The sequence below is a fragment of the Panulirus ornatus genome, chromosome 5 (genome assembly GCF_036320965.1).
Source record: "Panulirus ornatus isolate Po-2019 chromosome 5, ASM3632096v1, whole genome shotgun sequence".
Lineage (NCBI taxonomy): Eukaryota > Metazoa > Arthropoda > Malacostraca > Decapoda > Palinuridae > Panulirus > Panulirus ornatus.
Genome location: NC_092228.1, coordinates 26,070,964 through 26,098,830, shown reverse-complemented (window position 1 = coordinate 26,098,830; position 27,867 = coordinate 26,070,964). Strand labels below are relative to the sequence as shown.

At 47.8% G+C, this 27,867-nt stretch overlaps 1 protein-coding gene across 1 annotated transcript in view; it reads right to left on the bottom strand.

The window, feature by feature from the left end:
- The window catches only part of LOC139748635 (uncharacterized), a 707,069-nt gene that overhangs the window by 107,454 nt on the left and 571,748 nt on the right, over nt 1-27,867 (bottom strand). Inside the window, exons 5-7 of the mRNA XM_071661839.1 lie at nt 27,102-27,275; nt 25,954-26,167; nt 1,762-1,940 (exon numbers count right to left, since the gene is read on the bottom strand). Of these exons, the coding sequence (XP_071517940.1) occupies nt 1,762-1,940; nt 25,954-26,167; nt 27,102-27,275 (567 nt within the window). The remainder of the gene's footprint in view (nt 1-1,761; nt 1,941-25,953; nt 26,168-27,101; nt 27,276-27,867) is intronic.

The window sequence follows — 27,867 nt, the reverse complement described above, 5'->3', positions numbered from 1 at the left end:
GTCATACAGAGACGTGTATGTGGAGGTGAGTCATACAGAGACGTGTATGTGGAGGTGAGTCATACAGAGACGTGTATGTGGAGGTGAGTCATACAGCGACGTGTATGTGGAGGTGAGTCATACAGAGACGTGTATGTGGAGGTGAGTCATACAGCGACGTGTATGTGGAGGTGAGTCATACAGCGACGTGTATGTGGAGGTGAGTCATACAGAGACGTGCATGTGGAGGTGAGTCATACAGCGACGTGTATGTGGAGGTGAGTCATACAGAGACGTGTATGTGGAGGTGAGTCATACAGCGACGTGTATGTGGAGGTGAGTCATACAGAGACGTGTATGTGGAGGTGAGTCATACAGAGACGTGTATGTGGAGGTGAGTCATACATCACCGTGTATGGAGGTATACACTCCGTCATTACCACCTCACTAAGGCATGTGTAAGATAGATCATATGTACATGAAGTACATATAGTACATAGTAATGGGGTTACCACCTTCATTGGAAAGGTTTCACACGATACATTATAGAAGTCTGATTCCTTGATCAAATACCTTGTTGTACATACACTGCAGGTGTGCTGATGATGGTGTTGTAGTGGTGTTGTGATCTGTGCACCACACCTGCACCAGGTCACAACATACACTGCAGGTGTGCTGATGATGGTGTTGTAGTGGGTTGTGATCTGTGCACCACACCTGCACCAGGTCACAACATACACTGCAGGTGTGCTGATGATGGTGTTGTAGTGGGTTGTGATCTGTACACCACACCTGCACCAGGTCACAACATACACTGCAGGTGTGGTGTCACCTGCCTCACCCCAGGTGTCACCTGCCTGACCCCAGGTGTCACCCTGCCTGAACCCAGGTGTCACCCTGCCTGACCCAAAGTGTCACCCTGCCCCACCCCAGGTGTCACCCTGCCTCACTCCAGGTGTCACCCTGCCTGACCCCAGGTGTCACCCTGCCTGACCCCAGGTGTCACCCTGCCTGACCCCAGGTGTCACCCTGCCTGACCCCAGGTGTCACCCTGCCCCACCCCAGGTGTCACCCTGCCTGACCCAAGGTGTCACCCTGCCTGACCCCAGGTGTCACCCTGCCTGACCCCAGGTGTCACCCTGCCCCACCCCAGGTGTCACCCTGCCTGACCCCAGGTGTCACCCTGCCCCACCCCAGGTGTCACCCTGCCTGACCCCAGGTGTCACCCTGCCCCACCCCAGGTGTCACCCTGCCTGACCCCAGGTGTCACCCTGCCTGACCCCAGGTGTCACCCTGCCTGACCCCAGGTGTCACCCTGCCCCACCCCAGGTGTCACCCTGCCTGACCCCAGGTGTCACCCTGCCTGACCCCAAGTGTCACCCTGCCTGACCCCAGGTGTCACCCTGCCTCACCCCAGGTGTCACCCTGCCTGACCCCAAGTGTCACCCTGCCCCACCCCAAGTGTCACCCTGCCTGACCCCAGGTGTCACCCTGCCTGACCCCAGGTGTCACCCTGCCTGACCCCAAGTGTCACCCTGCCCCACCCCAGGTGTCACACTGCCTGACCCCAAGTGTCACCCTGCCCCACCCCAGGTGTCACCCTGCCTGACCCCAGGTGTCACCCTGCCCCACCCCAAGTGTCACCCTGCCTGACCCCAAGTGTCACCCTGCCCCACCCCAGGTGTCACCCTGCCTCACCCCAGGTGTCACCCTGCCTGACCCCAAGTGTCACCCTGCCTGACCCCAAGTGTCACCCTTCCCTACCATCTCACAACATCTCACCTCATGACTTAGCCCAGTCTTGCCTCCCGAGGGGGTTAGGAGCGTGACGAGGAAGAGTGGTCCCCAGAAGACCACATAAGCCACGGTGACCACCACGAACATCTTGACCCGTTCCACTCCCTCGCGTTCCATACGACTGATGTAGCTGTTCACCTGACGATGTTCTCTGGCCTCCGGGTCTGTTGGGCAAAACCAGGTCGCCTTAGTTCATGGTCACGCACCAGGGGGTGATCATGGCCCACCAGGATCACTGTGATCATGGCCTAGCAGGATCACTGTGATCATGGCTCAACAGGGTCACTGTGATCATGGCTCAGCAGGATCACTGTGATCATGGCCTAGCAGGATCACTGTGATCATGGCCTAGCAGGATCACTGTGATCATGGCTCAGCAGGATCACTGTGATCATGGCTCACCAGGATCACTGTGATCATGGCCCAGCAGGATCACTGTGATCATGGCCCACCAGGATCACTGTGATCATGGCTCAGCAGGATCACTGTGATCATGGCTCAGCAGGGTCACTGTGATCATGGCCTAGCAGGATCACTGTGATCATGGCTCAGTAGGATCACTGTGATCATGGCTCAGCAGGATCACTGTGATCATGGCCTAGCAGGATCACTGTGATCATGGCCTAGCAGGATCACTGTGATCATGGCTCAGCAGGATCACTGTGATCATGGCTCAGCAGGATCACTGTGATCATGGCCCAGCAGGATCACTGTGATCATGGCCCACCAGGATCACTGTGATCATGGCTCAGCAGGATCACTGTGATCATGGCTCAGCAGGGTCACTGTGATCATGGCCTAGCAGGATCACTGTGATCATGGCTCAGTAGGATCACTGTGATCATGGCCCAGCAGGATCACTGTGATCATGGCCCAGCAGGATCACTGTGATCATGGCTCACCAGGATCACTGTGATCATAGCCCAGCAGGATCACTGTGATCATGGCCCACCAGGATCACTGTGATCATGGCCCAGCAGGATCACTGTGATCATGGCCCACCAGGATCACTGTGATCATGGCTCACCAGGATCACTGTGATCATGGCCCACCAGGATCACTGTGATCATGGCCCAGCAGGATCACTGTGATCATGGCCCAGCAGGATCACTGTGATTATGGCTCAGCAGGGTCACTGTGATCATGGCCCACCATGATCACTGTGATCATGGCCCAGCAAGATTACTGTGATCATGGCCCAGCAGGATCACTGTGATCATGGCCCAGCAGGATCACTGTGATCATGGCCCAGCAGGATCACTGTGATCATGGCCCAGCAGGATCACTGTGATCATGGCTCACCAGGATCACTGTGATCATGGCCCAGAAGGATCACTGTGATCATGGCTCAGTAGGATCACTGTGTTCATGGCCCAGCAGGATCACTGTGATCATGGCCCACGAAGATCACTGTGATCATGGCCCAGCAGGATCACTGTGATCATGGCTCAGTAGGATCACTGTGATCATGGCCCAGCAGGATCACTGTGATCAAGGCCCAGCAGGATCACTGTGATCATGGCCCAGCAGGATCACTGTGATCATGGCTCACCAGGATCACTGTGATCATGGCCCAGCAGGATCACTGTGATCATGGCTCAGTAGGATCACTGTGATCATGGCCCAGCAGGATCACTGTGATCATGGCCCAGCAGGATCACTGTGATCATGGCTCAGCGGGGTCACTGTGATCATGGCCCACCAGGATCACTGTGATCATGGCCCACCAGGATCACTGTGATCATGGCCCAGCAGGATCACTGTGATCATGGCTCAGCAGGGTCACTGTGATCATGGCCCACCAGGATCACTGTGATCATGGCCCAGCAAGATTACTGTGATCATGGCCCAGCAGGATCACTGTGATCATGGCCCAGCAGGATCACTGTGATCATGGCCCAGCAGGATCACTGTGATCATGGCCCAGCAGGATCACTGTGATCATGGCTCACCAGGATCACTGTGATCATGGCCCAGCAGGATCACTGTGATCATGGCTCAGTAGGATCACTGTGTTCATGGCCCAGCAGGATCACTGTGATCATGGCCCACGAAGATCACTGTGATCATGGCCCAGCAGGATCACTGTGATCATGGCTCAGTAGGATCACTGTGATCATGGCCCAGCAGGATCACTGTGATCATGGCTCACCAGGATCACTGTGATCATGGCCCAGCAGGATCACTGTGATCATGGCTCAGTAGGATCACTGTGATCATGGCCCAGCAGGATCACTGTGATCATGGCCCAGCAGGATCACTGTGATCATGGCTCAGCGGGGTCACTGTGATCATGGCCCACCAGGATCACTGTGATCATGGCCCACCAGGATCACTGTGATCATGGCCCAGCAGGATCACTGTGATCATGGCTCAGCAGGGTCACTGTGATCATGGCCCACCAGGATCACTGTGATCATGGCCCAGCAAGATTACTGTGATCATGGCCCAGCAGGATCACTGTGATCATGGCCCAGCAGGATCACTGTGATCATGGCCCAGCAGGATCACTGTGATCATGGCCCAGCAGGATCACTGTGATCATGGCTCACCAGGATCACTGTGATCATGGCCCAGCAGGATCACTGTGATCATGGCTCAGTAGGATCACTGTGTTCATGGCCCAGCAGGATCACTGTGATCATGGCCCACGAAGATCACTGTGATCATGGCCCAGCAGGATCACTGTGATCATGGCTCAGTAGGATCACTGTGATCATGGCCCAGCAGGATCACTGTGATCAAGGCCCAGCATGATCACTGTGATCATGGCCCAGCAGGATCACTGTGATCATGGCTCACCAGGATCACTGTGATCATGGCCCAGCAGGATCACTGTGATCATGGCTCAGTAGGATCACTGTGTTCATGGCCCAGCAGGATCACTCTGATCATGGCCCACGAAGATCACTGTGATCATGGCCCAGCAGGATCACTGTGATCATGGCTCAGTAGGATCACTGTGATCATGGCCCAGCAGGATCACTGTGATCATGGCACAGTAGGATCACTGTGATCATGGCCCAACAGGATCACTGTGATCATGGCCCAGCAGGATCACTGTGATCATGGCCCACCAGGATCACTGTGATCATCGCCCACCAGGATCACTGTGATCATGGCCCAGCAGGAGCCAAGTTACCTATTAATGACTTTATTAGTAGAATGACATCAGTTGTATGTTGTAGGTTGTTTGTTGCAGGTTGTATGTTGTAGGTTGTGTGTTGTAGGTTGTGTGTTGTAGGTTGTGTGTTGTAGGTTGTGTGTTGTAGGTTGTATGTTGTAGGTTGTGTGTTGTAGGTTGTGTGTTGCAGGTTGTGTGTCGTAGGTTGTATGTTGTAGGTTGTGTGTTGCAGGTTGTATGTTGTAGGTTGTATGTTGTAGGTTGTGTGTTGTAGGTTGTGTGTTGTAGGTTGTATGTTGTAGGTTGTGTGTTGTAGGTTGTGTGTTGTAGGTTGTGTGTTGCAGGTTGTGTGTTGTAGATTGTGTGTTGTAGGTTGTGTGTTGTAGGTTGTGTGTTGCAGGTTGTGTGTTGTAGGTTGTGTGTTGTAGGTTGTGTGTTGCAGGTTGTGTGTTGTAGGTTGTGTGTTGTAGGTTGTGTGTTGTAGGTTGTGTGTTTCAGGTTGTGTGTTGTAGGTTGTGTGTTGTAGGTTGTGTGTTGTAGGTTGTGTGTTGCAGGTTGTGTGTTGTAGGTTGTGTGTTGTAGGTTGTGTGTTGTAGGTTGTGTGTTGCAGGTTGTGTGTTGTAGGTTGTGTGTTGTAGGTTGTGTGTTGCAGGTTGTGTGTTGTAAGTTGTGTGTTGCAGGTTGTGTGTTGTAGGTTGTGTGTTGTAGGTTGTGTGTTGTAGGTTGTGGATGAGAGGTTAGGACAGACGATGGTTGGCTACAGGTGTGTGGTGGAGAAATGGTTGTAGAAGGGAGTAGTGTTGGTGAGAGGAAGAGGGTTGTAGGAGAGTTGTGGTGGGGAGATTACAAAAGGAAAAAGGAACAGGACAGAAGTTGTTCGTAAAGTCCATCATAACTGATGAAGTTAGCACGGGGGGGGGGAGGTGTTGCTGGGGAGGATATGGTAGTTATAACAGGAGGTTGCTGGGGGAAGATATGGTAGTTATAACAGGAGGTTGCTGGGGGAAGATATGGTAGTTATAACAGGAGGTTGCTGGGGGAAGATATGGTAGTTATAAAAGGAAGTTGCTGGGGGAAGATATGGTAGTTATAACAGAAGGTTGCTGGGGAAGATATGGTAGTTATAACAGGGAGTTCCTGGGGGAAGATATGGTAGTTATAACAGGGAGTTCCTGGGGGGAAGGAGGAAGTTCACCAGAGGAGGACTGAAATTAGATGAAAAATGAAGAAATGTTTGATCAATATACATTCTATAATGTATATAGATGTCTTGAGCTGGAACCATCTGATATATACTACTGTTGTAAGACGGTGATGATATACATTATTGACCTTACCGATAACATACTGTCTACCTTACCGATAACATACTGATCATATGACATGTCGACCTTACCGATAACATACTGTTTACCTTACCGATAACATACTGATTATATGACATGTCTACCTTACCGATAACATACTGATCATATGACATGTCGACCTTACCGATAACATACTGATCATATGACATGTCGACCTTACCGATAACATACTGACCATATGACGTGTTGACCTTACCGACAACATACTGATCATATAACATGTGACATTACCGATAACATACTGACCATATGACGTGTTGACCTTACCGATAACATACTGATCATATGACATGTCGACCTTACCGATAACATACTGACCATATAACGTGTTGACCTTACCGATAACATGCTGATCATATGACATGTCGACCTTACCGATAACATACTGACCATATGACGTGTTGCCCTTACCGATAACATACTGATCATATGACATGTCGACCTTACCGATAACATACTGACCATATGACGTGTTGACCTTACCGATAACATACTGATCATATGACATGTCGACCTTACCGATAACATACTGACCATATGACGTATTGACCTTACCGATAACATACTGACCATATGACGTGTTGACCTTACCGATAACATACTGATCATATGACATGTCGACCTTACCGATAACATACTGATCATATGACGAGTTGACCTTACCGATAACATACTGATCATATGACATGTCGACCTTACCGATAACATACTGATCATATGACGTGTTGACCTTACCGATAACATAATGATCATATGACATGTCGACCTTACCGATAACATACTGATCATATGATCATTTATCCATGCGTGTCTGATGTATCTTCTGTTCCATATTACAATTATCAAGAAACTTTTAAACTTTCCCAAGGAAGTTACTTACCACTGTCAGTATGATCCATCACCTGATGTATACACAGTGTGTCACACTAACTGTCAGTATGACCCATCACCTGGTGTATACACAGTGTGTCACACTAACTGTCAGTATGATCCATCACCTGATGTATACACAGTGTGTCACACTAACTGTCAGTATGACCCATCACCTGGTGTATACACAGTGTGTCACACTAACTGTCAGTATGATCCATCACCTGGTGTATACACAGTGTGCCACACTAACTGTCAGTATGATCCATCACCTGGTGTATACACAGTGTGTCACACTAACTGTCAGTATGATCCATCACCTGATGTATACACAGTGTGTCACACTAACTGTCAGTATGACCCATCACCTGGTGTATACACAGTGTGTCACACTAACTGTCAGTATGATCCATCACCTGGTGTATACACAGTGTGCCACACTAACTGTCAGTATGATCCATCACCTGGTGTATACACAGTGTGTCACACTAACTGTCAGTATGATCCATCACCTGATGCATATACAGTGTGTCACACTAACTGTCAGTATGACCCATCACCTGGTGTATACACAGTGTGTCACACTAACTGTCAGTATGATCCATCACCTGGTGTATACACAGGGTATCACACTAACTGTCAGTATGACCCATCACCTGGTGTATACACAGTGTGTCACACTAACTGTCAGTATGACCCATCACCTGATGTATACACAGTGTGTCACACTAACTGTCAGTATGATCCATCACCTGATGTATACACAGTGTGTCACACTAACTGTCAGTATGACCCATCACCTGGTGTATACACAGTGTGTCACACTAACTGTCAGTATGATCCATCACCTGATGTATACACAGGGTATCACACTAACTGTCAGTATGACCCATCACCTGGTGTGTACACAGTGTGTCACACTAACTGTCAGTATGACTCATCACCTGGTGTATACGCAGTGTGTCACACTAACTGTCAGTATGATCCATCACCTGGTGTATACGCAGTGTGTCAAACTAACCGTCAGTATGATCTTCACCTGGTGTAAACACAGTGTATCACACTAACTGTCAGTATGACCCATCACCTGGTGTATACGCAGTGTGTCACACTAACTGTCAGTATGACTTATCACCTGGTGTATACGCAGTGTGTCACACTAACTGTCAACATGACTCATCACCTGGTGTATACACAGTGTATCACACTAACTGTCAGTATGATCCATCACCTGGTGTATACACAGTGTATCACACTAACTGTCAGTATGATCCATCACCTGATGTATACACAGGGTATCACACTAACTGTCAGTATGACCCATCACCTGGTGTATACACAGTGTATCACACTAACTGTCAGTATGACCCATCACCTGGTGTATACACAATGTATTACACTAACTGTCAGTATGATCCATCGCCTGGTGTATACACAGTGTATCACACTAACTGTCAGTATGATCCATCACCTAGTGTATACACAGTGTATCACACTAACTGTCAGTATGATCCGTCACCTAGTGTATACGCAGTGTGTCACACTAACTGTCAGTATGACTCATCACCTGGTGTATACGCAGTGTGTCAAACTAACCGTCAGTATGATCCTTCACCTGGTGAAACACAGTGTATCACACTAACTGTCAGTATGATCCATCACCTGGTGTATACACAGTGTATCACACTAACTGTCAGTATGATCCATCACCTGGTGTATACACAGTGTATCACACTAACTGTCAGTATGATCCATCACCTGGTGTATACGCAGTGTATCACACCAACTGTCAGTATGATCCATCACCTGGTGTATACACAGTGTATCACACTAACTGTCAGTATGACCCATCACCTGGTGTATACACAGTGTTTTCACACTAACTGTCAGTATGATCCATCACTAGGTGTATACACAGTGTATCACACTAACTGTCAGTATGATCCATCACCTGGTGTATACAGTGTGTCACACTAACTGTCAGTATGATCCATCACCTGGTGTATATACAGTATGTCACACTAACTGTCAGTATGATCCATCACCTGGTGTATACACAGTATGTCACACTAACTGTCAGTATGACTCATCACCTGGTGTATACACAGTGTGTCACACTAACTGTCAGTATGATTCTTCACCTGGTGTATACGCAGTGTGTCACACTAACCGTCAGTATGACTTATCACCTGGTGTATACGCAGTGTGTCACACTAACTGTCAGCATGACTCATCACCTGGTGTATACGCAGTGTGTCACACTAACTGTCAGTATGACTCATCACCTGGTGTATACGCAGTGTATCACACTAACTTTCAGTATGATCCATCACCTGGTGTATACGCAGTGTATCACACCAACTGTCAGTATGATCCATCACCTGGTGTATACACAGTGTATCACACTAACTGTCAGTATGACCCATCACCTGGTGTATACACAGTGTTTTCACACTAACTGTCAGTATGATTCATCACCTGGTGTATACAGTGTTTTCACACTAACTGTCAGTATGATTCATCACCTGGTGTATACACAGTGTGTCACACTAACTGTCAGTATGATCCATCACCTGGTGTATACACAGTGTATCACACTAACTGTCAGTATGATCCATCACCTGGTGTATACACAGTGTGTCACACTAACTGTCAGTATGATCCATCACCTGGTGTATACACAGTATGTCACACTAACTGTCAGTATGACTTATCACCTGGTGTATACGCAGTGTGTCACACTAACTGTCAGCATGACTCATCACCTGGTGTATACGCAGTGTGTCACACTAACTGTCTGTATGACTCATCACCTGGTGTATACGCAGTGTATCACACTAACTTTCAGTATGATTCATCACCTGGTGTATACGCAGTGTGTCACACTAACTTTCAGTATGATTCATCACCTGGTGTATACACAGTGTGTCACACTAACTGTCAGTATGATCCATCACCTGGTGTATACACAGTGTGTCACACTAACTGTCAGTATGACTCATCACCTGGTGTATACGCAGTGTGTCACACTAACTGTCAGTATGACTCATCACCTGGTGTATACGCAGTGTGTCACACTAACTGTCAGTATGACTCATCATCTGGTGTGTACACAGTGTGTCACACTAACTGTCAGTATGATCCATCACCTGGTGTATACACAGTGTGTCACACTAACTGTCAGTATGACTCATCACCTGGTGTATACGCAGTGTGTCACACTAACTGTCAGTATGACTCTTCACCTGGTGTATACACAGTGTGTCACACTAACTGTCAGTATGATCCATCACCTGGTGTATACGCAGTGTGTCACACTAACTGTCAGTATGATCCATCACCTGGTGTATACACAGTGTGCCACGCTTGGTTTTCTTTGTTGTGAAAGTTGTTTGATGTCTATTGGTGGGGTTGAACGTGAGTTGATGTAGTCTGGTTTATTTACTGTTGAGTTCATGATACACAGTGGAGCATTGCTTGATGCACACCAGTGGGTAGATACTTGTGACCACTAGATAGAACCCATGGTTGGTGGGTAGACATCTGTGACCACTAGGCAGAACCCATGGTTCGTGGGTAGACATCTGTGACCACTAGGCAGAACCCATGGTTGGTGGGTAGACACCTGTAACCACTAGGCAGAACCCATGGTTCGTGGGTAGACACCTGTGACCACTGGGTAGAACCCATGGTTCGTGGGTAGACACCTGTAACCACTAGGCAGAACCCATGGTTGGTGGGTAGACACCTGTGACCACTGGGTAGAACCCATGGTTGGTGGGTAGACACCTGTGACCACTAGGCAGAACCCATGGTTGGTGGGTAGACACCTGTAACCACTAGGCAGAACCCATGGTTGGTGGGTAGACACCTGTAACCACTAGGCAGAACCCATGGTTCGTGGGTAGACACCTGTGACCACTGGGTAGAACCCATGGTTGGTGGGTAGACACCTGTGACCACTGGGTAGAACCCATGGTTGATGGGTAGACACCTGTGACCACTAGGCAGAACCCATGGTTGGTGGGTAGACACCTGTAACCACTAGGCAGAACCCATGGTTCGTGGGTAGACACCTGTGACCACTGGGTAAAACCCATGGTTGGTGGGTAGACACCTGTGACCACTAGGCAGAACCCATGGTTGGTGGGTAGACACCTGTAACCACTAGGCAGAACCCATGGTTGGTGGGTAGACACCTGTGACCACTGGGTAGAACCCATGGTTCGTGGGTAGACACCTGTAACCACTAGGCAGAACCCATGGTTGGTGGGTAGACACCTGTGACCACTGGGTAGAACCCATGGTTGGTGGGTAGACACCTGTGACCACTAGGCAGAACCCATGGTTGGTGGGTAGACACCTGTGACCACTAGGCAGAACCCATGGTTGGTGGGTAGACACCTGTGACCACTGGGTAGAACCCATGGTTGGTGGGGAGACACCTGTGACCACTAGGCAGAACCCATGGTTGGTGGGTAGACACCTGTGACCACTAGGCAGAACCCATGGTTGGTGGGTAGACACCTATGACCACTGGGCAGAACCCATGGTTGGTGGGTAGACATCTGTGACCACTGGGTAGAACCCATGGTTGGTGGGTAGACACCTGTGAGCACTAGGTAGAACCCATGGTTCGTGGGTAGACACCTGTGACCACTAGGTAGAACCCATGGTTCGTGGGTAGACACCTGTGACCACTAGGTAGAACCCATGGCTCGTGGGTAGACAGTAAAGCCACTAGGTAAAGACCATGGATTGAAATTCATAGTTAGTTTGTAGTACCCACTGTCAGTGGGTAGAACACCATAGTCAGTGGGTTGAAGCTTACCTTCAGTGGGCAGTAACCAATGGGAAACTAAAGAGAGATGGTTTACCATCCTGTTAGGGTAATATAAACATCTCATATATAACATATATAGTTGTGAGGTGGGCCACCATAACACACGTCATGAGTGAGGTGTCATCAACAGGGTCACAATCATGAACAGGGTCACACTCATCAGTAGGGTCACACTCATCAACAGGGTCTCAACCATCAACAGGGTCACAGTCATCAACAGGGTCACAATCATTAACAGGGTCTCAATCATCAACAGGGTCACAGTCATCAACAGGGTCTCAATCATCAACAGGGTCACAGTAATCAACAGGGTCACAATCATCAACAGGGTCTCAATCATGAACAGGGTCACAATCATGAACAGGGTCATACTCATCAACAGGGTCACAGTCATCAACAGGGTCACAGTCATCAACAAGGTCACAATCATGAACAGGGTCACACTCATCAACAGGGTCACAGTCATCAACAGGGCCAAAGTCATCAACAGGGTCACAATCATGAACTGTGTCACACTCATCAACAGTGTCACAGTCATCAACAGGGTCACAGTCATCAACAGGGTCACAATCATGAAGAGGGTCACAATCATAAACAGGGTCACAATCATCAACAGGGTCACAATCATCAACAGGGTGACAGTCATCAACAGGGTCACAATCATCAACAGCCTCACAGTCATCAACAGGGACACAATCATCAACAGGGTCACACTCATCAACAGGGTAACAATCATCAACAGAGTCACATTCATGAAGAGGGTCACACTCATCAACAGGGTCACAATCATCAACAGGGTCACAGTCATCAACAGGTCATAATCATCAACAGTGCCACAAACATCAACAGGGTCACAATCATCAACAGGGTCACAATCATCATTAGGGTCACAGTCATGAACAGGGTCACAATCATCAACGGGGTCACAATCATCAACAGGGTCTCAATCATCAACAGGGTCACACTCGTCAACAGGGTCACAATCATCAACAGGGTCACAATCATCAACAGGGTCACACTCATCAACAGGGTCACAATCATCAACAGGGTAACAATCATCAACAGGATCACAATCATCAACAGGGTCACAATCATCAACAGGGCCACAATCATCATTATGGTCACAGTCATCATCAGGGTCACAATCATCAACAGGGTCACAATCCTCAACAGGGTTACATTCATCAACAGGGTCACACTCATAAACAGGGTCACAATCATCAACAGGGTCACAATCACCAACAGGGCCACAATCATCAACAGGGCCATAATCATCAACAGGGTCGCACTCATCAACAAGGTCACAGTCATCAACAGGGTCACAATCATGAACAGGGCCACAATCATCAACAGGGTCACAATCATCAATATGGTCACAATCATCAACAGGGTCACAATCATCACTATGGTCACTGTCATCAACAGGGTCACAATCATCAACAGGGCCACAATCATCAACAGGGCCACAATCATCAACAGGGTCACAATCATCACTATGGTCACTGTCATCAACAGGGTCACAATCATCATTAGGGTCACAGTCATCAACAGGGTCACAATCATCAACAGGGTCACATTCATCAACAGGGTCACACTTATCAACAGGGTCACAATCATCAACAGGGTCACCATCATCAACAGGGTCGCAATCATCAACAGGGCCACAATCATCAACAGTGCCACAAACATCAACAGGGACACAATCATCAACAGGGTCACACTCATCAACAAGGTCACAGTCATCAACAGGGCCACAATCATCAATAGGGTTACAATTATCAACAGGGCCACAATCATCAACAGGGTCGCAATCATCAACAGGGCCACAATCATCAACAGGGTCACAATCATCAACAGGGTCGCAATCATCAACAGGGCCACAATCATCAACAGGGTCTCAATCATCAACGGGGTCACACATCAACAAGGTCACAGTCCTCAACAGGGCCACAATCATTAATAGGGTCACAGTCATCAACAGGGTCACAATCATCAACAGGGTCACAATCATCAACAGGGCCACAATCATCAACAGGGCCACAATCATCCACAGGATCACATTCATCAACAGGATCATACTCATCAACAGGGTCACAATCATCAACAGGGTCACCATCATCAACATTGTCGCAATTATCAACAGGGCCACAATTATCAACAGGGCCACAATCATCAACAGGGTCACACTCATCAACAAGGTCACAGTCATCAACAGGGCCACAATCATCAATAGGGTCACAATCATCAACAGGGTCACACTCATCAACAGGGTCACAATCATCAACAGGGTCACAATCATCAAGAGGGCCACAATCATCAATAGGGTTACAATCATCATTAGGGTCACAGTCATCAACAGGGTCACAATCATCAACAGGGTCATAGTCATCAACAGGGTCACAGTCATCAACAGGGCCACAATCCTCAACAGGGTCACAGTCATCAACAGGGGCCACAATCCTCAACAGGGTCATAGTCATCAACAGGGTCACAATCATCAACAGGGTCACAGTCATCAACAGGGTCACAATCATCAACAGGGTCACAATCATCATTAGGGTCACAGTCATCAACAGGGTCACAATCATCAAGAGGGCCACAATCCTCAACAGGGTCACAATCATCATTAGGGTCATAGTCATCAACAGGGTCACAGTCATCAACAGGGCCACAATCATCAACAGGGTCACAGTCATCAACAGGGTCATAGTCATCAACAGGGTCACAGTAATCAACAGGGCCACAATCCTCAACAGGGTCACAGTCATCAACAGGGTCACAATCCTCAACAGGGTCACAGTCATCAACAGGGTCACAATCCTCAACAGGGTCACAATCATCATTAGGGTCATAGTCATCAACAGGGTCACAGTCATCAACAGGGTCACAATCATCAACAGGGCCACAATCCTCAACAGGGTCACAATCATCATTAGGGTCATAGTCATCAACAGGGTCACAGTCATCAACAGGGCCACAATCATCAACAGGGTCACAATCCTCAACAGGGTCACAATCATCATTAGGGTCATAGTCATCAACAGGGTCACAGTCATCAACAGGGTCACAATCATCAACAGGGTCAAAATCCTCAACAGGGTCACAATCATCATTAGGGTCATAGTCATCAACAGGGTCACAGTCATCAACAGGGCCACAATCCTCAACAGGGTCACAGTCATCAACAGGGTCACAATCATCAACAGGGTCACAGTCATCAACAGGGTCACAATCATCAACAGGGTCACAGTCATCAACAGGGCCACAATCCTCAACAGGGTCACAGTCATCAACAGGGTCACAGTCATCAACAGGGTCACAATCATCAACAGGGTCACAATCCTCAACAGGGTCACAATCATCATTAGGGTCATATCATCAACAGGGTCACAGTCATCAACAGGGCCACAATCCTCAACAGGGTCACAATCATCATTAGGGTCATAGTCATCAACAGGGTCACAGTCATCAACAGGGTCACAATCATCAACAGGGTCACAATCCTCAACAGGGTCACAATCATCATTAGGGTCATAGTCATCAACAGGGTCACAGTCATCAACAGGGCCACAATCCTCAACAGGGTCACAGTCATCAACAGGGTCACAATCATCAACAGGGTCACAGTCATCAACAGGGTCACAATCATCAACAGGGTCACAGTCATCAACAGGGCCACAATCCTCAACAGGGTCACAGTCATCAACAGGGTCACAATCATCAACAGGGTCACAGTCATCAACAGGGTCACAATCATCAACAGGGTCACAGTCATCAACAGGGCCACAATCCTCAACAGGGTCACAGTCATCAACAGGGTCACAATCATCAACAGGGTCACAGTCATCAACAGGGTCACAATCATCAACAGGGTCACAGTCATCAACAGGGCCACAATCCTCAACAGGGTCACAGTCATCAACAGGGCCACAATCATCAACAGGGTCACAGTCATCAACAGGGTCACAATCATCAACAGGGTCACAGTCATCAACAGGGTCACAGTCATCAACAGGGTCACAGTCATTAACAGGGTCACAATCATCATTAGGGTCACACAGTCATTAACAGGGTCACAATCATCATTAGGGTCACAGTCATCAACAGGGCCACAATCCTCAACAGGGTCACAATCATCATTAGGGTCACAGTCATCAACAGGGTCACAATCATCAACAGGGTCACAATCATCATTAGGGTCACAGTCATCAACAGGGCCACAATCCTCAACAGGGTCACAATCATCATTAGGGTCACAGTCATCAACAGGGTCACAATCATCAACAGGGCCACAATCCTCAACAGGGTCACAATCATCAACAGGGTCACAGTCATCAACAGGGTCACAATCATCAACAGGGTCACAGTCATCAACAGGGTCACAATCATCAACAGGGCCACAATCCTCAACAGGGTCACAATCATCATTAGGGTCACAGTCATCAACAGGGTCACAATCATCAACAGGGTCACAATCATCAACAGGGCCACAATCCTCAACAGGGTCACAATCATCATTAGGGTCACAGTCATCAACAGGGCCACAATCCTCAACAGGGTCACAATCATCATTAGGGCCACAATCCTCAACAGGGTCACAATCATCATTAGGGTCACAGTCATCAACAGGGCCACAATCCTCAACAGGGTCACAATCATCATTAGGGTCACAGTCATCAACAGGGTCACAATCATCATTAGGGTCACAGTCATCAACAGGGTCACAGTCATCAACAGGGTCACAATCATCATTAGGGTCACAGTCATCAACAGGGCCACAATCCTCAACAGGGTCACAATCATCATTAGGGTCACAGTCATCAACAGGGTCACAATCATCATTAGGGTCACAGTCATCAACAGGGTCACAGTCATCAACAGGGTCACAATCATCATTAGGGTCACAGTCATTCTTACTACATGATTTGATATGATTAACATCATCACGACCGAGAGATAACGACCAGGAATGTTACCAACAAAGACAAGGGAATATTTTTTTTTTTTTTTTTTTTGCTTTGTCGCTGTCTCCCGCGTTTGCGAGGTAGCGCAAGGAAACAGACGAAAGAAATGGCCCAACCCACTCCCATACACATGTATATACATACGTGAATATATATATATATATATATATACATATATATATATATATATATATATATATATATATATATATATATATATATATATATATATATATATATATATATATATATATATATGTTGACATCATTGGCTTAGCCTCAAGATTTTGGCTGATTACCGTAAATTACAAGATAATGGCAGCACTAAAACTTGTAAAATGGCCTAAGATACTGCTCTTTGGAGATTCCATCACGCAGTATTTTGTCGTGCATTCCTGTTTTTACAACTGAGTATTTAAGTGAATTCTGTGATTTGTAATGGGTGACATTAGATTTTTTATTAGAGTTTACTCTTTGAAAGCAAAGTTGTTGGTTAGTTGTTTGGGCTAGATTTATGCTTAAACATAAATTGGCAAGGTCATTAAGGCTGTCATCATCAAGCTTCATCTGCTAGCTGAAAAATCTTTGATAACATCGTCAGATTATGAAATCACATACATTCTTCCCTGGAGTGTTGTTCAACCTGATCTACTGGCCTTACTACCTCATACAGCAGAGAATGGCTCTTGAGGCTGGGCCACAGGAAGTCTGGTGAACAAGCGCCTCTTCGCAGGCGGAACTACCTTGGCCCACCAGTGATGCTACTACGTTTGTGAATCAAGAACCATTGCAACACAATCCTCGCCAGGTGGTAGAGTGTCCCACAGTGTATCGAGACAGACTTCCCCAGAACCTTTTTTTTTTTCTTTTTTTTCAAATGGGAAGTAAATGTTTATAGTTGTGTTACTGGAGTGATAGTTTTCATACATGGTGTTTTGACAAGAAAATAGTGAAATTGGAGGAAAATGTAGCTTAGACATTGAAGCTTATTGATACAGTGGTTAAATTGATGAAAACTGCTATTGACGTTTGTGTAAATAAATTATACATTTCCTTTTTCCATAGCCAGAGGTTGAACCATTATGTGACATTCATTTTTTTCATTCATTTCAAGCTAGAAGTTTCAGTTTTCTAAATTGTTTCTTACATTTTTCATATGTATATATATGTATGTGTGTGTGTGTGTGTGTATGTGTGCGTGTGCGTGTGTATGTGTGTGTATGTGTATATGTATATATATATGTATATTATCCCTGGGGATAGGGGTGAAAGAATACTTCCCACGTATTCCTCGCGTGTCGTAGAAAGCGACTAGAGGGGACGGGAGCGGGGGGCCGGAAATCCTCCCCTCCTTGTATTAACTTTCTAAAATGGGAAACAGAAGAAGGAGTCACGCGGGAAGTGCTCATCCTCCTCGAAGGCTCAGAGTGGGGTGCCTAAATGTGTGTGGATATAACCAAGATGTGAAAAAAAGGAGAGATAGGTAGTATGTTTGAGGAAAGGAACCTGGATGTTTTGGCTCTGAGTGAAACGAAGCTCAAGGGTAAAGGGGAAGAGTGGTTTGGGAATGTCTGGGGAGTAAAGTCAGGGGTTAGTGAGAGGACAAGAGCAAGGGAAGGAGTAGCAATACTCCTGAAACAGGAGTTGTGGGAGTATGTGATAGAATGTAAGAAAGTAAATTCTCGATTAATATGGGTAAAACTGAAAGTTGATGGAGAGAGGTGGGTAATTATTGGTGCATATACACCTGGGCATGAGAAGAAAGATCATGAGAGGCAAGTGTTTTGGGAGCAGCTGAATGAGTGTGTTAGTGGTTTTGATGCACGAGACCGGGTTATAGTGATGGGTGATTTGAAAGCAAAGGTGAGTAATGTGGCAGTTGAGGGAATAATTGGTTTACATGGTTGTGTTCAGTGTTGTAAATGGAAATGGTGAAGAGCTTGTAGATTTATGTGCTGAAAAAGGACTGATGATTGGGAATACCTGGTTTAAAAAGCGAGATATACATAAGTATACTTATGTAAGCAGGAGAGATGGCCAGAGAGCGTTATTGGATTACGTGTTAATTGACAGGCGTACGAAAGAGAGACTTTTGGATGTTAATGTGCTGAGAGGTGCAACTGGAGGGATGTCTGATCATTATCTTGTGGAGGCTAAGGTGAAGATTTGTATGGGTTTTCAGAAAAGAAGAGTGAATGTTGGGGTGAAGAGGGTGGTGAGAGTAAGTGAGCTTGGGAAGGAGACCTGTGTGAGGAAGTACCAGGAGAGACTGAGTACAGAATGGAAAAAGGTGAGAACAATGGAAGTAAGGGGAGTGGGGGAGGAATGGGATGTATTTAGGGAATCAGTGATGGATTGCGCAAAAGATGCTTGTGGCATGAGAAGAGTGGGAGGTGGGTTGATTAGAAAGGGTAGTGAGTGGTGGGATGAAGAAGTAAGAGTATTAGTGAAAGAGAAGAGAGAGGCATTTGGACGATTTTTGCAGGGAAAAAATGCAATTGAGTGGGAGATGTATAAAAGAAAGAGACAGGAGGTCAAGAGAAAGGTGCAAGAGGTGAAAAAAAAGGGCAAATGAGAGTTGGGGTAAGAGAGTATCATTAAATTTTAGCGAGAATAAAAAGATGTTCTGGAAGGAGGTAAATAAAGTGCGTAAGACAAGGGAGCAAATGGGAACTTCAGTGAAGGGCGCAAATGGGGAGGTGATAACAAGTAGTGGTGATGTGAGAAGGAGATGGAGTGAGTATTTTGAAGGTTTGTTGAATGCGTTTGATGATAGAGTGGCAGATATAGGGTGTTTTGGTCGAGGTGGTGTGCAAAGTGAGAGGGTTAGGGAAAATGATTTGGTAGAGAAGAGGTAGTGAAAGCTTTGCGGAAGATGAAAGCCGGCAAGGCAGCAGGTGTGGATGGTATTGCAGTGGAATTTATTAAAAAAGGTGGTGACTGTATTGTTGACTGGTTGGTAAGGTTATTTAATGTATGTATGACTCATGGTGAGGTGCCTGAGGATTGGCGGAATGCTTGCATAGTGCCATTGTACAAAGGCAAAGGGGATAAGAGTGAGTGCTCAAATTACAGAGGTATAAGTTTGTTGAGTATTCCTGGTAAATTATATGGGAGGGTATTGATTGAGAGGGTGAAGGCATGTACAGAGCATCAGATTGGGGAAGAGCAGTGTGGTTTCAGAAGTGGTAGAGGATGTGTGGATCAGGTGTTTGCTTTGAAGAATGTATGTGAGAAATACTTAGAAAAGCAAATGGATTTGTATGTAGCTTTTATGGATCTGGAGAAGGCATATGATAGAGTTGATAGAGATGCTCTGTGGAAGGTATTAAGAATATATGGTGTGGGAGGAAAGTTGTTAGAAGCAGTGAAAAGTTTTTATCGAGGATGTAAGGCATATGTACGTGTAGGAAGAGAGGAAAGTGATTGGTTCTCAGTGAATGTAGGTTTGCGGCAGGGGTGTGTGATGTCTCCATGGTTGTTTAATTTGTTTATGGATGGGGTTGTTAGGGAGGTAAATGCAAGAGTTTTGGAAAGAGGGGCAAGTATGAAGTCTGTTGGGGATGAGAGAGCTTGGGAAGTGAGTCAGTTGTTGTTCGCTGATGATACAGCGCTGGTGGCTGATTCATGTGAGAAACTGCAGAAGCTGGTGACTGAGTTTGGTAAAGTGTGTGGAAGAAGAAAGTTAAGAGTAAATGTGAATAAGAGCAAGGTTATTAGGTACAGTAGGGTTGAGGGTCAAGTCAATTGGGAGGTGAGTTTGAATGGAGGAAAACTGGAGGAAGTGAAGTGTTTTAGATATCTGGGAGTGGATCTGGCAGCGGATGGAACCATGGAAGCGGAAGTGAATCATAGGGTGGGGGAGGGGGCGAAAATTCTGGGGGCCTTGAAGAATGTGTGGAAGTCGACAACATTATCTCGGAAAGCAAAAATGGGTATGTTTGAAGGAATAGTGGTTCCAACAATGTTGTATGGTTGCGAGGCGTGGGCTATGGATAGAGTTGTGCGCAGGAGGATGGATGTGCTGGAAATGAGATGTTTGAGGACAATGTGTGGTGTGAGGTGGTTTGATCGAGTGAGTAACGTAAGGGTAAGAGAGATGTGTGGAAATAAAAAGAGCGTGGTTGAGAGAGCAGAAGAGGGTGTTTTGAAGGTTTGCGAGGTAGCGCAAGGAAACAGACGAAAGAAATGGCCCAACCCCCCCCCCCCCCCCATACACATGTATATACATACGTCCACACACGCAAATATACATACCTACACAGCTTTCCATGGTTTACCCCAGACGCTTCACATGCCCTGCTTCAATCCACTGACAGCACGTCAACCCCGGTATACCACATCGCTCCAATTCACTCTATTCCTTGCCCTCCTTTCACCCTCCTGCATGTTCAGGCCCCGATCACACAAAATCTTTTTCACTCCATCTTTCCACCTCCAATTTGGTCTCCCTCTTCTCCTTGTTCCCTCCACCTCCGACACATATATCCTCTTGGTCAATCTTTCCTCACTCATCCTCTCCATGTGCCCAAACCACTTCAAAACACCCTCTTCTGCTCTCTCAACCACGCTCTTTTTATTTCCACACATCTCTCTTACCCTTACGTTACTCACTGGATCAAACCACCTCACACCACACATTGTCCTCAAACATCTCATTTCCAGCACATCCATCCTCCTGCGCACAACTCTATCCATAGCCCACGCCTCGCAACCATACAACATTGTTGGAACCACTATTCCTTCAAACATACCCATTTTTGCTTTCCGAGATAATGTTCTCGACTTCCACACATTCTTCAAGGCCCCCAGGATTTTCGCCCCCTCCCCCACCCTATGATCCACTTCCGCTTCCATGGTTCCATCCGCTGCCAGATCCACTCCCAGATATCTAAAACACTTCACTTCCTCCAGTTTTTCTCCATTCAAACTCACCTCCCAATTGACTTGACCCTCAACCCTACTGTACCTAATAACCTTGCTCTTATTCACATTTACTCTTAACTTTCTTCTTCCACACACTTTTCCAAACTCAGTCACCAGCTTCTGCAGTTTCTCACATGAATCAGCCACCAGCGCTGTATCATCAGCGAACAACAACAAATATATATATATATATATATATATATATATATATATATATATATATATATATATATATATATATATATATATATATATATATATATATATATATATATAATGTTACAATAACCAGGCATTTGTTGTATCATTAGTGAATACATTACGTTGTGTAAGATGTGTAGTAAAAAAGGAGGGGAGGATGTGTGTGTGTGTGTGTGTGTGTGTGTGTGTGTGTGTGTGTGTGTGTATGTGTGTGTGTGTGTGTGTGTGTGTGTGTGTGTGTGTGTGTATGTGTGTGTGTGTGTGTGTGTGTGTGTGTGTGTGTATGTGTGTGTGTGTGTGTGTGTGTGTGTGTGTGTGTGTGTGTGTGTTTTTGTGTGTGTGTGTGTATATGTGTGTGTGTGTGTGTGTGTGTGTGTGTGTGTGTGTGTGTGTGTGTGTGTGTGTGTGTGTGTGTGTTCAGAAGGTTGTGGTAGATGGATACATACCTGGTTCCTGTGTTGGTCAGGTCATGTTACGCCGGGTAGTACCGTTACCATCGTCCGTCACATTCATCATGTTATGTCCACCTGTTCCCAGCCGCGTCACAGTCTCCACCCTCACCTGACCCAGCCTCACTGTGACGCACTTGTACCCCTTACCCCGCTTCTGGGGTTGTGTGACGCACCTGTACCCCTTACCCCGCTTCTGGGGTTGTGTAACGCACCTGTACCCCCTACCCCGCTTCTGGGGTTGTGTGACGCACCTGTACCCCTTATCCCGCTTCTGGGGTTGTGTGACGCACCTCTACCCCCTACCCCGCTTCTGGGGTTGTGTGACGCACTTGTACCCTCTACCCCGCTTCTGGGGTTGTGTGACGCACCTGTACCCCTTACCCCGCTTCTGGGGTTGTGTGACGCACCTGTACCCCCTACCCCGCTTCTGGGGTTGTGTGACGCACCTGTACCCCTTACCCCGCTTCTGGGGTTGTGTGACGCACTTCTTCCCCCTACCCCGCTTCTGTGGTTGTGTGACGCACCTGTACCCCCTACCCCGCTTCTGGGGTTGTGTGACGCACTTGTACCCCCTACCCCGGTTCTGGGGTTGTGTGACGCACTTGTACCCCTATCCCGCTTCTGGGGTTGTGTGACGCACCTGTACCCCCTACCCCGCTTCTGGGGTTGTGTGACGCACCTGTACCCCTTGCCCCGCTTCTGGGTTTGTGTGACGCACTTCTACCCCTACCCCGCTTCTGGGGTTGTGTGATGCACTTGTACCCCTTACCCCGCTTCTGGGGTTGTGTGACAAACTTGTACCCCTTACCCCGCTTCTGGGGTTGTGTGACGCACTTCTACCCCCTACCCCGCTTCTGGGGTTGTGTGACGCACTTGTACCCCCTACCCTGCTTCTGGGGTTGTGTGACGCACCTGTACCCCTTACCCCGCTTCTGGGGTTGTGTGACGCACCTGTACCCCTACCCCGCTTCTGGGGTTGTGTGACGCACTTGTACCCCTTACCCCGCTTCTGGGGTTGTGTGACGCACTTCTACCCCCTACCCCGCTTCTGGAGTTGTGTGACGCACTTCTACCACCTTACCCCGCTTCTGGGGTTGTGTGACGCACCTGTACCCCTACCCCGCTTCTGGGGTTGTGTGACGCACCTGTACCCCTACCCCGCTTCTGGGGTTGTGTGACGCACCTGTACCCCTACCCCGCTTCTGGGGTTGTGTGACGCACTTCTACCCCCTACCCCGCTTCTGGGGTTGTGTGACGCACTTCTGCCCCCTACCCCGCTTCTGGGGTTGTGTGACGCACCTGTACCCCCTACCCCGCTTCTGGGGTTGTGTGACGCACTTCTACCCCCTACCCCGCTTCTGGGGTTGTGTGACGCACTTCTACCTCCTACCCCGCTTCTGGGGTTGTGTGACGCACTTCTACCCCCTACCCCGCTGCTGGGGTTGTGTGACGCACCTGTACCCCTACCCCGCTTCTGGGGTTGTGTGACGCTGATGGACCACCCACCTTGGTTCTGGGGTTGTGTGACGCTGATGGACCACCCACCTTGGTTCTGGGGCTGTGTGACGCTGATGAACCACCCACCTTGGTTCTGGGGTTGTGTGACGCTGATGGACCACTCACCTTGGTTCTGGGGTTGTGTGACGCTGATGGACCACCCACCTTGGGTCTGGGGTTGTGTGACGCTGATGGACCACTCACCTTGGTTCTGGGGTTGTGTGACGCTGATGGACCACCCACCTTGGTTGTGGGGTTGTGTGACGCTGATGGACCACTCACCTTGGTTCTGGGGTTGTGTGACGCTGATGGACCACCCACCTTGGTTCTGGGGTTGTGTGACGTTGATGGACCAACCACCTTGGCTGGTTCTGGGGTTGTGTGACGTTGATGGACCATCCACCTTGATTCTGGGGTTGTGTGACGCTGATGGACCACCCACCTTGGTTCTGGGGTTGTGTGACGCTGATGGACCACTCACCTTGGTTGTGGGGTTGTGTGACGCTGATGGACCACCCACCTTGGTTCTGGGGTTGTGTGACGCTGATGGACCACTCACCTTGGCTCTGGGGTTGTGTGACGCTGATGGACCACTCACCTTGGTTCTGGGGTTGTGTGACGCTGATGGACCACCCACCTTGGTTCTGGGGTTGTGTGACGCTGATGGACCACTCACCTTTGGATCTGGGGTTGTGTGACGCTGATGGACCAACCACCTTGGCTGGTTCTGGGGTTGTGTGACGCTGATAGACCACTCACCTTAGTTCTGAGGTTGTGTGACGCTGATAGACCACTCACCTTGGTTCTGGGGTTGTGTGACTTTGATGGACCACTCACCTTGGTTGTGGGGTTGTGTGACGCTGATGGACCACCCTCCTTGGTTCTGGGGTTGTGTGACGTTGATGGACCACCCACCTTGGTTCTGGGGTTGTGTGATGCTGATGGACCACTCACCTTGGTTGTGGGGTTGTGTGACGCTGATGGACCACCCACCTTGGTTCTGGGGTTGTGTGACGCTGATGGATCACCCACCTTGGTTCTGGGGTTGTGTGACGCTGATGGACCAACCACCTTGGCTCTGGGGTTGTGTGACGCTGATGGACCAACCACCTTGGTTCTGGGGTTGTGTGACGCTGATGGACCACCCACCTTGGTTCTGGGGTTGTGTGACGTTGATGGACCACCCACCTTGGTTGTGGGGTTGTGTGACGCTGATGGACCACTCGCCTTGGTTCTGGGGTTGTGTGACGCTGATGGACCACCCACCTTGGTTCTGGGGTTGTTTGACGCTGATGGACCACTCACCTTGGTTCTGGGGTTGTGTGACGCTGATGGACCACCCACCTTGGTTCTGGGGTTGTGTGACGCTGATGGACCACCCACCTTGGTTCTGGGGTTGTGTGACGCTGATGGACCAACCACCTTGGCTCTGGGGTTGTGTGACGCTGATGGACCACCCACCTTGGTTCTGGGGTTGTGTGACGCTGATGGACCACCCACCTTGGTTCTGGGGTTGTGTGACGTTGATGGACCACCCACCTTGGTTCTGGGGTTGTGTGACGCTGATGGACCACTCACCTTGGTTCTGGGGTTGTGTGACGCTGATGGACCACCCACCTTGGTTCTGGGGTTGTGTGACGCTGATGGACCACTCACCTTGGCTCTGGGGTTGTGTGACGCTGATGGACCACTCACCTTGGTTCTGGGGTTGTGTGACGCTGATGGACCACCCACCTTGGTTCTGGGGTTGTGTGATGCTGATGGACCACTCACCTTGGTTCTGGGGTTGTGTGACGCTGATGGACCAACCACCTTGGCTAGTTCTGGGGTTGTGTGACGCTGATAGACCACTCACCTTGGTTCTGAGGTTGTGTGACGCTGATAGACCACTCACCTTGGTTCTGGGGTTGTGTGACGCTGATAGACCACTCACCTTGGTTCTGGGGTTGTGTGACGCTGATCATGGTTGTGACGAGGGAGGCAATACGGACAGCCTCGAGGGATGAGGTAGAGAGATCTCGGTACAACTTGTAGAGGTGGTAGACTGTGAGCAGTACAACCAAGACGTTGGTCACAATCCACAACACATTGAGCACGTAGTGACGTAAGGGCCCGGTTATGAGCGGACACGATGGTGCGTTGTGCTCCTGCAGAATGACGTACACACACACACACTGGTTATGTACAACCTACTACAACACACAACTACAACCCTACATTTCATAACATTTCTGGCCCAAACAGAACAATATTGAAGATAATATTATGTACATTTGTGTAGAACAAGTGTAAGATAACGTGTTGACCAGACACTTGGTTGAACAACTTCTTCTTACATCAATATTGAGACAAACATCACAACTTTGTTCATGTTCATGGGTGGCAAATGTTCATCCAGTTCTTCACTTCCTACATTAGGTCAAGAGGATTCTTAACAAGGCTGTACCACCTCGTTACAAGCGGCACAAACAAGAAGCAGAAGAAAATAAAGAACATTGTTCCCAGGATGAAAATGGCTCACTTAACTGCGGTCATCACAAGTGTTGGGTAGAACATCATGATGAACACAGTGAACAGTTCTGGGAAATATGGAGGGAGAGAACAACCAGCGGCCATGTTGTGAAGTTAAGGAAACAGTGTTCTTAAATATGTAGTGAAGATGTGTTTCCAGGGTGTAAGATTAGCATAAATATGATACACTAAGTTATATATGGAGGGAACCACATGAATTTGAATATTGCATAACAAAAAGTTCAAGAAATGGATCCATACAAGTGTATATGTTCCTCTCCATATTGTAGAATTGGTTAGTTAGATAACTATGTATATCTATGCATACATCCTGTACATATACACAAATACATACATACGTATATACATATATGCATAGATCCTGTACTATACACAGATACATACATACGTACATCTATGCATAGATCCTGTACATATACACAGATACATACATACGTATATACATCTATGCATAGATCCTGTACTATACACACAGATACATACATACATACGTACATACATACATACATAGGTACAGAGAGGGAGGAGGGAGGGAGGGCGTACACCGACCTGGTCAATATTGGCAGCCAGAGCACCAGAGAGGAAGGTGGGTCCAAGGTTGATGGTGATAGAGGCGAACCAGATCATGAAGGTGCCGAACAGGACACACTGGGGCGACTCCATCAAGAGCGGCATCTGCTTGTGGTCCGAGTCCTCCGGCAGGAGGGGCGCGTCGTTCAGAACCTGCAGTACAGATCCAGGTGGGTCGTCTGTGCTGTTTCACTCATAACACAAGGAAGAACAACTGGTTTACCTCTCTCTATATACAGTTTAACATCAGATGTTAACTTGATCAGTTTAGGTTTTTATATACAGTTTAACATTGGGATTAACTTGTTCAGTTTACTGATGCCACACATGTCAGGTCCTACAGTGTGTTGACTGTTCTAACATTCGTCTAAGGGAGATAACACTGTTCTAACATTCGTCTAAGGGAGATAACACTGTTCTAACATTCGTCCAGGGGAGATAACACTGTTCTAACATTCGTCCAGGGGAGATAACACTGTTCTAACATTCGTCCAGGGGAGATAACACTGTTCTAACATTCGTCCAGGGGAGATAACACTGTTCTAACATTCGTCCAGGGGAGATAACACTGTTCTAACATTCGTCCAGGGGTAATAACACTGTTCTAACATTCGTCCAGGGGTAATAACACTGTTCTAACATTCGTCCAGGGGAGATAACACTGTTCTAACATTCGTCCAGGGGAGATAACACTGTTCTAACATTCGTCCAGGGGAGATAACACTGTTCTAACATTCGTCCAGGG